The 13505-nt window shown below is 33.5% G+C and overlaps 1 protein-coding gene across 2 annotated transcripts in view; it reads right to left on the bottom strand.

Annotated features, from left to right (window-relative positions):
• LOC111056205 overlaps window positions 1–13505 on the bottom strand; it is a 32478-nt gene that overhangs the window by 13950 nt on the left and 5023 nt on the right. The window contains exons 1-5 of one of the 2 annotated variants that reach the window (XM_039430795.1): window positions 11212–11547; window positions 8518–9706; window positions 6335–7646; window positions 5822–5922; window positions 3958–4339 (exon numbers count right to left, since the gene is read on the bottom strand). In XM_039430795.1, the coding sequence (XP_039286729.1) occupies window positions 3958–4339; window positions 5822–5922; window positions 6335–7646; window positions 8518–9706; window positions 11212–11284 (3057 nt within the window). In that variant the 5' untranslated portion in view covers window positions 11285–11547. Of the gene's footprint in view, window positions 1–3957; window positions 4340–5821; window positions 5923–6334; window positions 7647–8517; window positions 9707–11211; window positions 11548–13505 lie in introns of those variants that run through there. The other variant, XM_039430797.1, reaches the window with a different exon arrangement.

Raw genomic sequence — 13505 nt, forward strand, 5'->3', positions numbered from 1 at the left:
TTAAGACAAAAAATCAATCAGAAATGCTTCAAGTTAGAGCTTAAAAAATTCCTTTTTTCTACTGATATTAACTCAGAATTGGCATTGCTTTTGAATGCAGTTTAGTATTGATCCTGAATAAGTACCAGTCTTGGCCTGTACCAGTACCTGTCTCATATGTTATGAGAAATGATTATTATTCTTCTATTCATGTTAATAATTATGTATTGTAGAAATTATTGTTTTCAAAATGTGTAAATGAGTGCATTTAATGTTTGTTTCCAGTACTATGAAAAAAGAAAGGAAGCAATCAGTTTTTGTTTATTGAATCTATTTCTATTATTACTTATTGGCTAAGAATTTGAGATTATATTTCTTTCAATTATTGTTTTATGTGTTAGTATTTTTATATGTAAATATGTTTGAATAGCTTATGCTTGTAAACTACAGCAGTGGAAAGTCAAATTTTTCTTTCTTGTATTGTGTCTATTGTTGTAATGACTCCTCCTCTAAACACGGACTTGTTCCATATTAGAGGGAGTAATTTTCAGGGAATATATTGTAAAATGTACTTTCTGGAAATAAATTGTGAAATAAAAAAAATAAAAAATAAACCTCCCTCGAAGCTAACTTTAACCTTCATCAACTTCCCCTTAATACTAAGGACCTTATTAGCCATGAGTGACTACGTCAACCAACTCAAAGTCCATGGTCCACGAAGCATTGAGTTGGATGGAGCCTTATTAGCCATGAGTGACTGGGTCAACCGACTCAACGTCCATGGTCCACAAAGCATTGAGTTGGATGGAGTCTTATTAGCCATGAGTGACTGGGTCAACCGACTCAATGTCCATGGTCCATAAAGCATTGAGTTGGATGGAGCCTTTTTAGCCGTCAGGCTAATATTTCCAGTGCTCTATTTCCCCAGCAGGCAACGAAACTGGTGAACAAAGTGTCCGAGGAGAGTGGTTGAGCATTGATCATCAAAGAGCATAGGCATTTGGCAAGTCTTGATGAAAGCGACTGGACATGCTGGTCGCAAAGATACGTGAAACTTGAGTATGCTGTAGCCTCAATAAAGAGAGGTTAGAATATAAATAAAACATAGAATATAAACGAAAAAACATTCATATTTATTATATAAGTAGTAGTGAAGTTTCTCATTCTAAACATTGTGGAATTGATCAAAATAAGCCTCTGATTGTACAATTTTAAATAGGTCAAGTCAAAAAGTCAGGAAGACTGGTATCCGCGACTGGAATTCTACGATTTTGGTCGTGATGTTGTGAGTAATGCTGAGAAATCAAGAACAAATTATTTCATGCAAAATTTCCCTGTACAGGGAGCGTACAGGGTGCCCTCTAAAGCCTTGTATTTTTAGTTCATTTTCCAGTTTCTAGTGATTTCTGCAAAATCCAGTCACTCAACAGAAAAAATTATTCTTGTTATTCTCAAAGAATATAAAATGAAATCATTTGATACTCTCTATCTTCAATGAGTACCAGGTTTCATTTTTTTAAATGAGTGTAATTTCAAGACGCTTTCATGAATTTTAGTTAGCAGGCTAGGTTAGGTTGGTGGCAAGTCTGGTGATATTCAAAGCTCTAAGTTATTGTTTTGTCAACCCCAATAACAGAATTCCTGATTATAAAAAATTATTTGTGTTTAATATATAAAATTATCAAAACATTTCAAAGTAAACCAGCATATATTACTGTGAATTAAAAGAAAAAACCTAACCCCTTATCCTAACCTTATTTTGCATAACAAAGATTTTTTCAGTCCAAAACAAAACAACATTTTCTATTTAAATATACGGTGATTAATCTGAATGTCCAAAATTAACATAATCTAAAAGAAACTATTTAAGCATTTTACAATTTTGAATTAATTTAAAAATTTAGGAATATAAAAATTTACATTTTACTATTTAAACACCAGCTTGTATCATAATGTGATTAACATAATGGTTTTCATTCTGATCTAAAGGTGCGTACAGATATACGCGCCGCGAACATGAGCAATTCACTTTAATCAGCTGATGCCAAGCTTTTTATATCTGTATCTTACCGTTTCTGTAAAAATACAGATATAGTCAGCAGTTTACTCTGGTGTAAACGCACTATAATTTGTTTACATTAAGGTGCGTACAGATATACGCGCCGCGAACATGAGCAATTCACTTTTTAATCAGCTGACTATATCTGTATTTTTACAGAAACGGTAAGATACAGATATAAAAAGCTTGGCATCAGCTGATTAAAGTGAATTGCTCATGTTCGCGGCGCGTATATCTGTACGCACCTTTAGATCAGAATGAAAACCATTATGTTAATCACATTATGATGATCACACCTGTTTCAATTTTAAGTATTTTGAAGACAATTTTTTGCTTTTCATTCCACTTGTTATATCATATGGATAGTCTCGTTTAATGAAATCATATGGAAGTCAATTAGATAACCAGATCTTGTTAATAACAAGGAATTTTCTGTTAAAAACACGAGTTATTAACTTTTGTTAAGAGAAATTTTTGACGATTCAGTCAAGTTAATAACATTTTAATAACTCGAGTTATCAACTCCGGTGTGAACACTGCTTAAAGGAAGATTCATTGTGCTCAAGTGTTGTAAAATCGGTAAATTATAATAATGACTTACATTCAGTCTATGTAGTGTTTAATATAAAATTGGTAATATTATTTATAGCTAGCTGGCCCGGAGTGCAATCGAATTGTTATATCATAAACCTACTTTGTTCCAAATTTCGTGAAAATCGTTAGAGCCGTTTTCGAGATCCGTTGAACATAAATAAACAGATAACCTATTATATTATTAAGCGAGCAATTTCTGTATATCTGTTTATATTTTGATATCTGGTTATTTATGTTCAACTGCTCTAACGATTTTCACGGAATTTGGAACATAGTAGGTTTATTATATAAAAATTCGATTGCACTAGGTCTCATCCTTGGAAAAACTCGCTGAACGACATAAAAAGGATAATTCATCCTTGGCTGGAACAGCTGAGACTTTCGTCGTCTGTGGATAGTAAAAAGTGACCGAGTGATTCTGTGGAAAATCAAAATATCGCATCCCCGAAATTCATAAGCTGACGTATAGCCAGCTGTAAAATATAAACACGATCATTTTAGAGAATTGTGTTCTGTTTATCAATAAATAAAATAACGATCGAAGCTTGGTGCCCCGATATTATAGCTAGTAGTTCTGTGAACAGTAGACCTCACGCAGTATTCTCATCCACAAGTACCTGATGTCAACTGTTTTAAATGTTAACAAAATCACTTCACGTTTGAATTTGTATTCCATAATTTATTAATATTTATGTTAATTTAAACAATGAATAGAATATATTCCTATTCCAGAATTTATATAATATTCATCCAGTTCCGTGATAATGCGCATCAAGTGGTTCGGATATCCTGAAGAACCCTAGAATCAGAATATTTAGGTCTGTTTCCATCTTCAAGAACTTGCCACGAAACCCTTTTTTTGAGTCTAAGAAGCCAGACTGCAAAGGAAAATTTACTCTGAAAACAATTAATATTATATACAATAGTATTATCGTAGTTTTAAGTATGTAGCCGCCAATTGACATGTCATTCCCCTAGATTATTCTCGTTCAATGTTACAGTTCAATGAGCAAAGAAAGTTGTGTGAGTATACCACACTAGATTTTCAAAAAAGAAATGCTTCCAATTTACAGTAACAATGCAAGAAAAGAGAAACTGATTATGGCCTCCCACCCACTAACGTAAAACCAGATATCCCGAAAAAGTACGATATAAAATAATGTGATTCATCAAAACTTGTAAAATATTTCTATTTTTCTTCTGATACCTATGAATTTTAGCCACTGTGTATGCGATTTTGACTTTCGAGTTAAAAAAATGCAATATAAGAGATTGATTCATCTTCAATTTTAAATAGGATATTTTAAAAAATAAAGCAGACTAACCTCTGGTTTAATCTTCTTATCTTGCAAGCTTTCGAGAACCCAGTTGATGTTGACCAACCACAGCCGCTTAGCAATTCCCTTTAGGAACTTATAGGTGATAACAGTCATATTGTCCTCTACTGGCGCAAGTATTACATGCGTGGTTTCGTCAGTGATATTTGGGGTGATGTGCGCGTTGATACTTTGCGCAAATTCTTCCACCTTCTGTATAAGATGGGGAGGCAGCCGCGAGTAGACAAACGAGTATCTTTTGGATTGTTTTTTTGCTTTTGTACTATTCAAGTTTGATTTAGCCATCTGAGACAAGTTCAGCGAACTTGGAATGATGCTCATGTCCATCGATTTGTCTAGTTTGCTCGTGTTGTGTTGCGTCAGTATTTCACTGGAACATAAGAAAATACTAGTTGAGAATCTACAAGGTTCAAATTTTATGAATCCTCATTCAAATTTTATTTAGTAGAGTATTGGGTTCGCTTTCACCTCTCTTGATATCAACTTGATTATAAGTGATAATATAAGTACTTCATGTACAAATAATTTTGAAAAAATTAGAGAAATTCAACTAATATAACAGCTCGGTTCCTTTTTCAGTTTTCAGTGATATTCGCCAAATCGAGCAATTGAAATAAAATCACTTGCCTTTCTTTTAGATGATAGAATTTCGAATAAAATTAAAGAATTCGTTGTTATCTATCTTCATCGAGTGCTGAGTAAAATTTTTTTCAAAAATGAAGCAAATTTTCGGAAAAATAAAAATTTGGAGGAATTCCGTTTATAATCAACTATATATTTTGATTCTCACCATTTAAATTTATGATTCAAAATCCCTCTGGGAGTAATTTGGTGCTCTACAACCTGAAACCAGGTAGACCGTTCTATCTCAAAAAGATTTCCAGGTACACCCGATAAAAATTATCCCTTTACTTAAAAAAAACACCTCATTTTTAGCTTTGACTACCATCATCAACTCAAGTAGATATCTTATCCTTTCGGATCTGAAGTAGAACACAATCGTTTAAAAGAAAGTTAAATTTTTAAAACCCGTGCTAATGAGGGTGCAATTCAAATTTTGTTTCGCCGCCATCTGTAGGCTATTACGAGGAAAGATTTAGGTAGAACTTCCGTTTAACACCAGCATTGTTTAATTATGTATGTAATCTTAGCTATCACATTATACAACAAACATTCATTACTTTTTACAAAATCAATAATAATTTCTTCGTATTCAGTGCTCCATATATTTGCATTAGCAATCATCTTAAATCAAATCAAAATTCTCACCGCTACCACAGAAAAACGTTCCAAGAATGTTTGTCTCCGCTATGACGGTCGACTCAAAAATAACGGCAATGCTATTTTACGTTATGGTCATCACTAGCGTTCCCTAGAATACCAACACCAAGTGGATTATATAACCGCTTTCTTAGGAAACCATAGCTTAAGCCTTTGGCTTCGAACGAAACTCAGTACCCCCGTTAAAAATTTCATACGGGAACAAAGAAGATACACGGGTCGGGTGGGTAGTTGACTATAGCCTACAGTGAGATTCTCGTATTTAGCATTCCTTATAAATAAAATTAATGTTTATCATTCAAGTAACACTATCATTTCAACATATCACATGCTTCTCATTGAAGTAATGCTAACAGTTTGATGTAAATATCACTGTAGTGTTTTTACTCTTAGGTACCGATTGTCGGCCCGCATTTATAGTCACAAAAACATATTTCGGCAGACAATCGGTCAAGTGTGGAAACGGCTAATTACAGGCGACATTGAATATTGTCGTAGTAAGACGACGAGGGTGGATGAAAGATCAGTCTGACAAAAAATTTACATTTTGACGAATGTAAAGTAGGCCTACCTTTTTTCTGTCTTATCAGGTGTCTGCGGAATTTCTTCCTCTTCATCAGATTCTGCAATGATGTTTGATGGAGGTTCTACTACTTCAACTCTAATTTCTTCCTAAAAACAACAAAAATGGACTATAAGTACTGGTTCCTAGAATAATAAAACCCTTCGACAAACTATAGCTGAAAGATTTGTGGTTCAAATAGCTTTGTTGTTTTTTTAATGTCATAATCTCATTTCTATAACTCATTCATTTATGAAATCTATTACGGAGAATTAAAACAGAATTAATTTCCAAAATTTAGTCTATTGAATTATCCAGTGTAAGGTCACTTTTAAACCTTAGCACATCAATTACGACTTTAACTTCCAAAGTGATAATCTAGAATTGAATTTTAAATTTGAAAAGTTTGAAACAAAAATAAAGAACAGCAGAAAATACTCTGTTATTTATTTGAATACAAGTGGGCGTTTTCCAATAAACAAAAGAAGAAAACTAACTCAACATGATCAATTTAATAATTACCTCTATTAACTTCTGTTGTGTGCTCAAACGCTGAGAGTTGTCCGACCCAGAAAATGCTGTATCCATTTGTGTCATGGGTCTACCTTGAGAACAAGGTTGAGTAAATTTTGAAAGATCACAAGAAAAACTCAGTGGATTCCTTTGTTTTATCAAATCGAGTGATCCGTTTACAGATTCAAATGTGTCTTCATCAGAAAAATTCGAAACAGATCTTTTACTTTTATTGCAACTAGTTTGAATTTTTTGAACAGATATTGTAACTTCAGAGCTATCGGGTTCTGCTTTTTGGAAAATGTTTTCATTGGAAACTGGAGATGTGAAATTTAGATGCTTTTTAATAACATTTCTAGGAGAGCTGAAACATAAACTCTTTTTAGTCTTTTGTTGAGGAGTTTTCGAGTTTTGTGACGGGGTTTTTGATTTTTGTGAAGTAGTTTTAGAGTTTATTATAGTTTCCATCCTGCCACCAATCTTCAATGATGAAGAATTTGAGTGTACATTCTTTCGAATCTGGTGCTTTGGAGTCTTCAAATCTTTTTCTGAATTTTGTTCACTATCAATAACGTTTAGTAAACTTCCATCTACTGTGCTTGTTGGACCTTGAAAACTTTCATTTTCTGTAAAGTTTTTACTCTTTGGTCTCCCACATTTCTTTGTTTTCTGAGCACTTTCTCGAATAGCATCGCAGTTATTTCTGTTTCTACTTTGATTACAACCAACACTAAGACTCGATGGAGGTGTCAAAACTTTTCTTGTGCAAAATTTATCTCTGTTCTTTATGTGAGGATTTACCTGGGTGAGATCAATAGCATCCTTTTTTATTTCTTCATCCATATCCATCTTAGTCGAAGCTTCATCTGGTACTACTTCACCTGTATACTTGACAATTTCTTCAGACACGGGTGGTTCAAAGATATCTTCTTGACTCACAATATTTGTGAGACTCTCAGACTCACCAATATTTTCAATGCTTTTCTCACTTACAAATGTGTAATGTCCTGGTAGAGAAACGTATTTTTTGTCAATAATTGTAGATGTTCCTGGCAATAAATGGTTTTCGGTGCCGTTGTTGTGAATGGTGGAATTGAGCTGAATAGAACCGTCTTTTTTACAAACATTTGTCGCGTTTCCATGTTCCAAATTAATTTTAGATTCAAAACAATCATAACTGGCACTTGCTCCACCAACACTTTTGGCAGAAGATGAAGGCACACATTTTACTTGCTCTTTCATGGGAGACGTTTGAACAGATACTGTCGTGTGTGATTTTCTGCCAGTAGAAAAGATGCTGTGATTTGGAGCTTCGATTGGGCTGAAGCAGACAAAATATTTCGTTTATTTATTTGTTGTATTAACATAGACTTATTGCAGCAATACAGATAGAGATTGATGAGAAATTTTATTTGTTCAAATGCTAATGAATGAATAATAATTATTAAATGAAAATTCAAAGTTGAATGCAGTAAACCACCATGAAGATATGTGGACCACTATGGCAAATATTGAAAACAGGGTCAACAGCTACATGGAAATTCGATGAAAGCTACTATCCAAAACTTATTTGGCAGCCTGGGAATCGAACCCAGTATCTCCTAATTGCTAATGCTAGTCAGGTATGCTCTCTCTCCCTAAGCAAAACTGACAATTTATTTCAAATGGTAAAGCACGAAATAAAACAGTGCTATTGGTTAATTCATGATATTATAAGCCGTACTTATAAACAATTTTCAGAATTGGCTTAGCGAATTACTCTGATTGTCTAAGCACTAATCACAATCGTTCAACCAATTTTAGTGAGATTCACTTCCTTATAAATAACATTCAATTCAACCAATGCTAACAGTCTAAAGTGAATCTCACTAAAATTGGTTTACCTGCACATCTTTAGTGCTGTCATTTAGTTAGTCTTTAAACTGTCACCATTAATTAGTCAGTGCTTATGCTATCCACTGAAAATGTTGACAGTTTAAAGTGAATCTTACTATAAATGAGCGTTGCTAACCTCTAAGACAGCTAGCCTTGATTTTGGCCCGAGGCGCATTAAAAGTGGTTTATTAAAATATTTTTACGATTAGCAAATAACAATACGTTTGTACAGTTGTATAGTTGGGAATTTTAAAATGTAAGCACAGTATAGCTACAGTATGAAATATTACACAGAAAATTGAATGAAAATGACTCACCTCTCTATGGCTGAGTTTGTCGGAACAGGATACTTCCGCTTCCTCAGTGACACCGGTCTTTTCCCAAAACGCTCCATCATCAAATTAGTGATGAAATAGAATTTTGTTGTCTTATCGGTTAACCTTTTGGGCACAAACGATTCACCAAACTTATTTTCTGACTTTCTAGCAAAACTCTTAATTTTTCTGGTCGACATTTTACTCTGCACTTTGTTCTTCAAAAATGCCTTCTTCAATTCGGTATTTTTTGTTCCAGTCGTAAGAATATTGCTATTGTCTCTCCATGCAGATTTTTTGTTTTTATTTACAGATCCTAATATTCTATGGCTTGGTCCAGGAATATTCGTCATGTCTGTCTTATTCTCATTACTTTCTTTCAACTTCATTTCATACTCATTCTTCCACATCATTTTCATCTCTGTCTTCCCATTCACTATCTCTTTTTCTTTTACCACCTCTGAACTTATCTTCATTATTTCTACATCATTTTCGATACTACTATCATTCTTCTCCTCTTCCTCCTCAAGACTAATCTTCATATGTTTCTTTCTATATTTGATCTCCTGTTCTCTTTCCTCAGTTTTTTTTATTTTTTTCTTCTTACTCTCGATCTCCTGCTCTGTAATTATCTTTGATTTATCATTCTCCTTCACGTCAACTGATTTGGGTGTGTTTTCTAATCCTACTTCACTACTAGACGAATGTTTTCTCTTGAGAATCTTTCTATCGGATTTTGGCTTCACGAAGTTGAATTCAACACCTTCGTTTTCAAACTCAGGTATTGGGATTTTATGAGTGGTTTTACCAATAGTGGTTTCTTTCAGAGTTGAGGCCCCGACCTGGTTCCTATTACTAGTAGTTTTTCCAGTAATATTCTCAACCATTGACCGGATTTCATACTCGCCTTGAGTTTTATTTCCAGGTTCTGATTGTTTACCAACAGTCACTTTACTTGTTTTCATGTAGTCTGTGATTTTCTTAGAATTTTCGACATTTTCTTTGACAGCTTTCTTTGGGAAATTGATTTCAGTAACTCTTGAAGTTGTTTCCATCGAAGGACGTCTGGAAACTTTTAGATCGAGTTCAGAACGATTTTGAGCAGCAATGATGTCGGATTTCATGTTTAGAAACTCCTCCGAAGTCTGAGATGCTTCATGGGACGAAATCTGTTTTGGTTGATAATTTGCGACTGAAAAAGAGAAATTATTTTTTATTGAAAATAAAAATATAAAATGTAATCAAACAATACAATCAGTATTTATAATATAACACTATAGAATCCGGTAACTAGAACACTTATTAGATTTAATGGAACATTAAAGATGAAGATTTAATAGTCTATTAGATAATTTAATGGTATGGTTAGATAAGATCCTTAGTGATGTATTAACAAATACTTTATCTAGATGAATGCTTCAATATTCAACACATTGGAGTTATTGGATAAATACTATCATTCATTAGTTGATAACAATCTTTAAACATAAACACCTTTAAAAATTGTAATGATTGGGGATCCTACTCAAATTGAAAATACTACTTTAATATGACTTTAAAAATCTGATCCGCCATTTTGAATGCAACTTAATTTTTTTAAATGGGATGGTGGTCATCCATGAGATAAATGATTTCGAAAAAGAATTTCAAGAAAAAATGAATGGCGAAAACCGCACATTGCGAGCGGTTTACGCTCGGTTGTCACGAGGTTGACCAACCGAGCGGTTTCCAGGACTGGAAACTACAACCGCCGCGATTCGCCGGCGACTACTAAAACCGAGCGATGCATGTGTACGGCACCATCTGTTTCCCTATACCTGGCAACCGCTCGGTTGTCGCTCGGTTGCCGGGCGGCTCGATATACTAGAGCACAAGAGCAGTCAGCCGAGCGGTTTCGATCAGAACAGTAATATATGTTAAAGTGTAATATAGTGATAAAGATTGAGTACATAGATGTTGTACCTAGTAATTATTTATCATAGCCGAGCGCAAACCGCTCATGAATCGCTGTCATGTGTACGAGGCTGGCAAACCGAGCGATTTGCCAATCGAGCGACAACCGAGCGTAAATCGCTGTCATGTGAACAAGCATTAAGATATTCACATTATTAATAATTGTAATGTTACAGTTTGTTGATTGTATAGCAATGTCAATAATAATAAATAGATATTGATGTATCAATAGTGATATCAATATTGTATATTGATTAATATCGATATGGGATTACCAAGTAAACAGCTGGTTTGCCTGGTTAAATTTATATGAAAACACTAGCGGGACACCCGTGCTTCGCTACAGGAATTGAATGATAAGATTATTTTTGTGAACCATTTATAATCTAAATTCTACCAAAATTGTTATAATCGTTTTTGAGATTAGGCCACAACTTGGCATGAAAACTATTGTGTCAAATCATTCGATTAATCATTGATGTGTGTTGGAAGTGCTCTGTAGAATAGTAGTCCAATTGCAGCGAATTTTGTAGAATATTGGGCGGGGTTCAATCTCGACTTTATTCATTGGCAATTAATATTTCCCGTTGACAGTTGTCAAATTAGCAGTGATCATGTTATTTTTGTTTTTGCTTGATGCAATTGAAGATTGAATTCCAAATTAAGTTGATTCGGAATTTGATGACTCTGGTATCCATGAATCTCTTGCTTATTCTGGAATTTTTGGCATAGCCTGTCGCTTACTTTTCGTTTCACTTATCCAAAAGTGTAAAAGCTGCCAATCCACTGATTTTTTCTTCCATGGAATTCCATTCATAATAGCTAGTATAACATTTATTGTGGCTGATTTCTCATGTCCTAAACTTTACTATCATGAATATTGAAGTGGGATCATTTGAATGTGAATTTGTATAAATCTGAATAGAGTTCATTCACTTTGATTATTGACTATCATTATATGATTTCTTTCTGATCTTAGCTTGAAACCAAAAGCTTAGTGATGAAAATTTGGATGTAAACTAACATTTAACTTAATTTTATTTCTATCCAAATTGACAACTTTAGTATTTACTTGTGATCTATCAATAGGTTTGTCTTGTCATGTAATGACATCATGAAGGGAAATGGGAGCAGCTGATGGAATATTATGTTTTTTTTCCATTTAGTTTTCAGCTGATTTTGAAACATGAAAATATCTGAAAGTGCTAAGTAAAATTATTGACTTCAATGATTATGAATTCATTCAATGAGAGCTTATTTCACATAATAATAACAGCTGGCATCAAAAGAAAAATGTCTAACATGTTTGAAATTGAAACTGTAGCAATCATCAACATCATTATCTTCATCTGATTTGAAGTAACCAAATTATAGTAAGATTCACATCAATGTGTCAGCATTGTTTGAATGGGGAGCATTGATGCTATTAATGAGAAATACTGACAGTCAACGAACTGTTATGCATATTCTCCAATATTTATAAAGAAAGCTACCTTCTATTTTCTTTGGTAAAACAATCAATGTTTGAGAATAATATTGATGCATGGGAAAAGCGCCTTACTTCTATGGAAGATATTAATTTCTACATTAGGAAAAGGAACAACAGCTATTTGGCCGTTTTAATAAATAACCACTTTCTTTCGCCCAAGTTAAATTTTGGCCGAATTTCCTCATTCTTCGCAAAAAGATTCCACAACGGACACTTCTGAAGTTTTAAAAATACCCTCCATATATCATACTGAATTATTAAAATTTCATCGAAATTGTTTAAGCAGTTATCGCGATCGGATAATATACAAACAAAATTCAATTGGTCTTGATAGAATAGGATCAATTGATAGAAGCAACTCCCGTCATAAAAGTTTGTTTTATAAAAAATAAAAACTATCTGGATAGAGTAATGGAAGAGTGGGAGAAGCAACTCAAAGAAAGAAACCTTTGGAAGCCAATCGCGCTTGGAACCAAGAAAAATAATTTACAAATACCTTATTTGGCTTTTGCGGATGATCTTGCAATAATGGCAGACTCGGGCGAAGTTGCAATAAAACAAATAGAAACTTTGAAAGAATGTGCAGAAAAAGTTGGCTTACAAATATCCTTGAAAAAACAGCGTTCACAACCACAAACCTAGAAGTTACCAGACTACAAACTAAATATGGAACAATCAACAGGGTTCCAGGTTTTAAATATTTAGGAGAGGTTATTTCGGAGAGATTATCACAGCAGGATAGAATAAAGAAAGCTCGTAAAGGCCTAGGGCTGGTGCAATCCATTTACAATAAAAAATGCTTGTCTCTTCACACTAAAATTAGACATTATAATACAGTAATAAAGCCATCAATGCTATATGCCAGTGAGACCCTAAATCTCAACAGGAAAGCTGATCTAGAAAATTTGAAGAAAGAAGAAAGGAAAATAATTAGAAAAATTCTAGGTCCGAGATTAACTGAGAATGGTTATAGATTACAGAAAAATAGCACAGTTGAGCAACATTCAAATATTGTAACAGACATGAGAAAAAGACTAGAAAAGTCTAAAATTCTATGGTCATATCATGAGGCTCCCTGACCATAGAACCACAAAAAATAGTAAAATATGTAGCTTCGCTTGCCTATGGAGGAGAATGGATTAGGAATGTTAAGAAAATTATATTGTTATAAAAATGTTGAATCACACTAAATACTACAAACCAATTATTCATATATTTTTTCTTATTGTGCAATATACTACAATCATAATATAATTATGACATTGGAGGAAAAAATAGGCTGAGCCTGTACTATTTCTCTCCAAAAATTTTGATAAAAAGTTAATGTTGTCCAAAGTTTGAGGTTATGATATCACACACTACTTCTTCACTCTTAATTTTTTATCCAGGAATAATATTTAAAGATTTTGAATTTTAGACAAAGCACAAAGAGTTGGCACAAGATGGAGTGAAGAAAGAAAAGCTGCATTTTCTCAGAGAATGAAAAGCTGGTGGGCGAACAAAAAAACCGCCAAGTCTAATAAAAATCGATGATCATGATTTTACTCAG

Source organism: Nilaparvata lugens, chromosome 6, assembly GCF_014356525.2.
Source record: "Nilaparvata lugens isolate BPH chromosome 6, ASM1435652v1, whole genome shotgun sequence".
Lineage (NCBI taxonomy): Eukaryota > Metazoa > Arthropoda > Insecta > Hemiptera > Delphacidae > Nilaparvata > Nilaparvata lugens.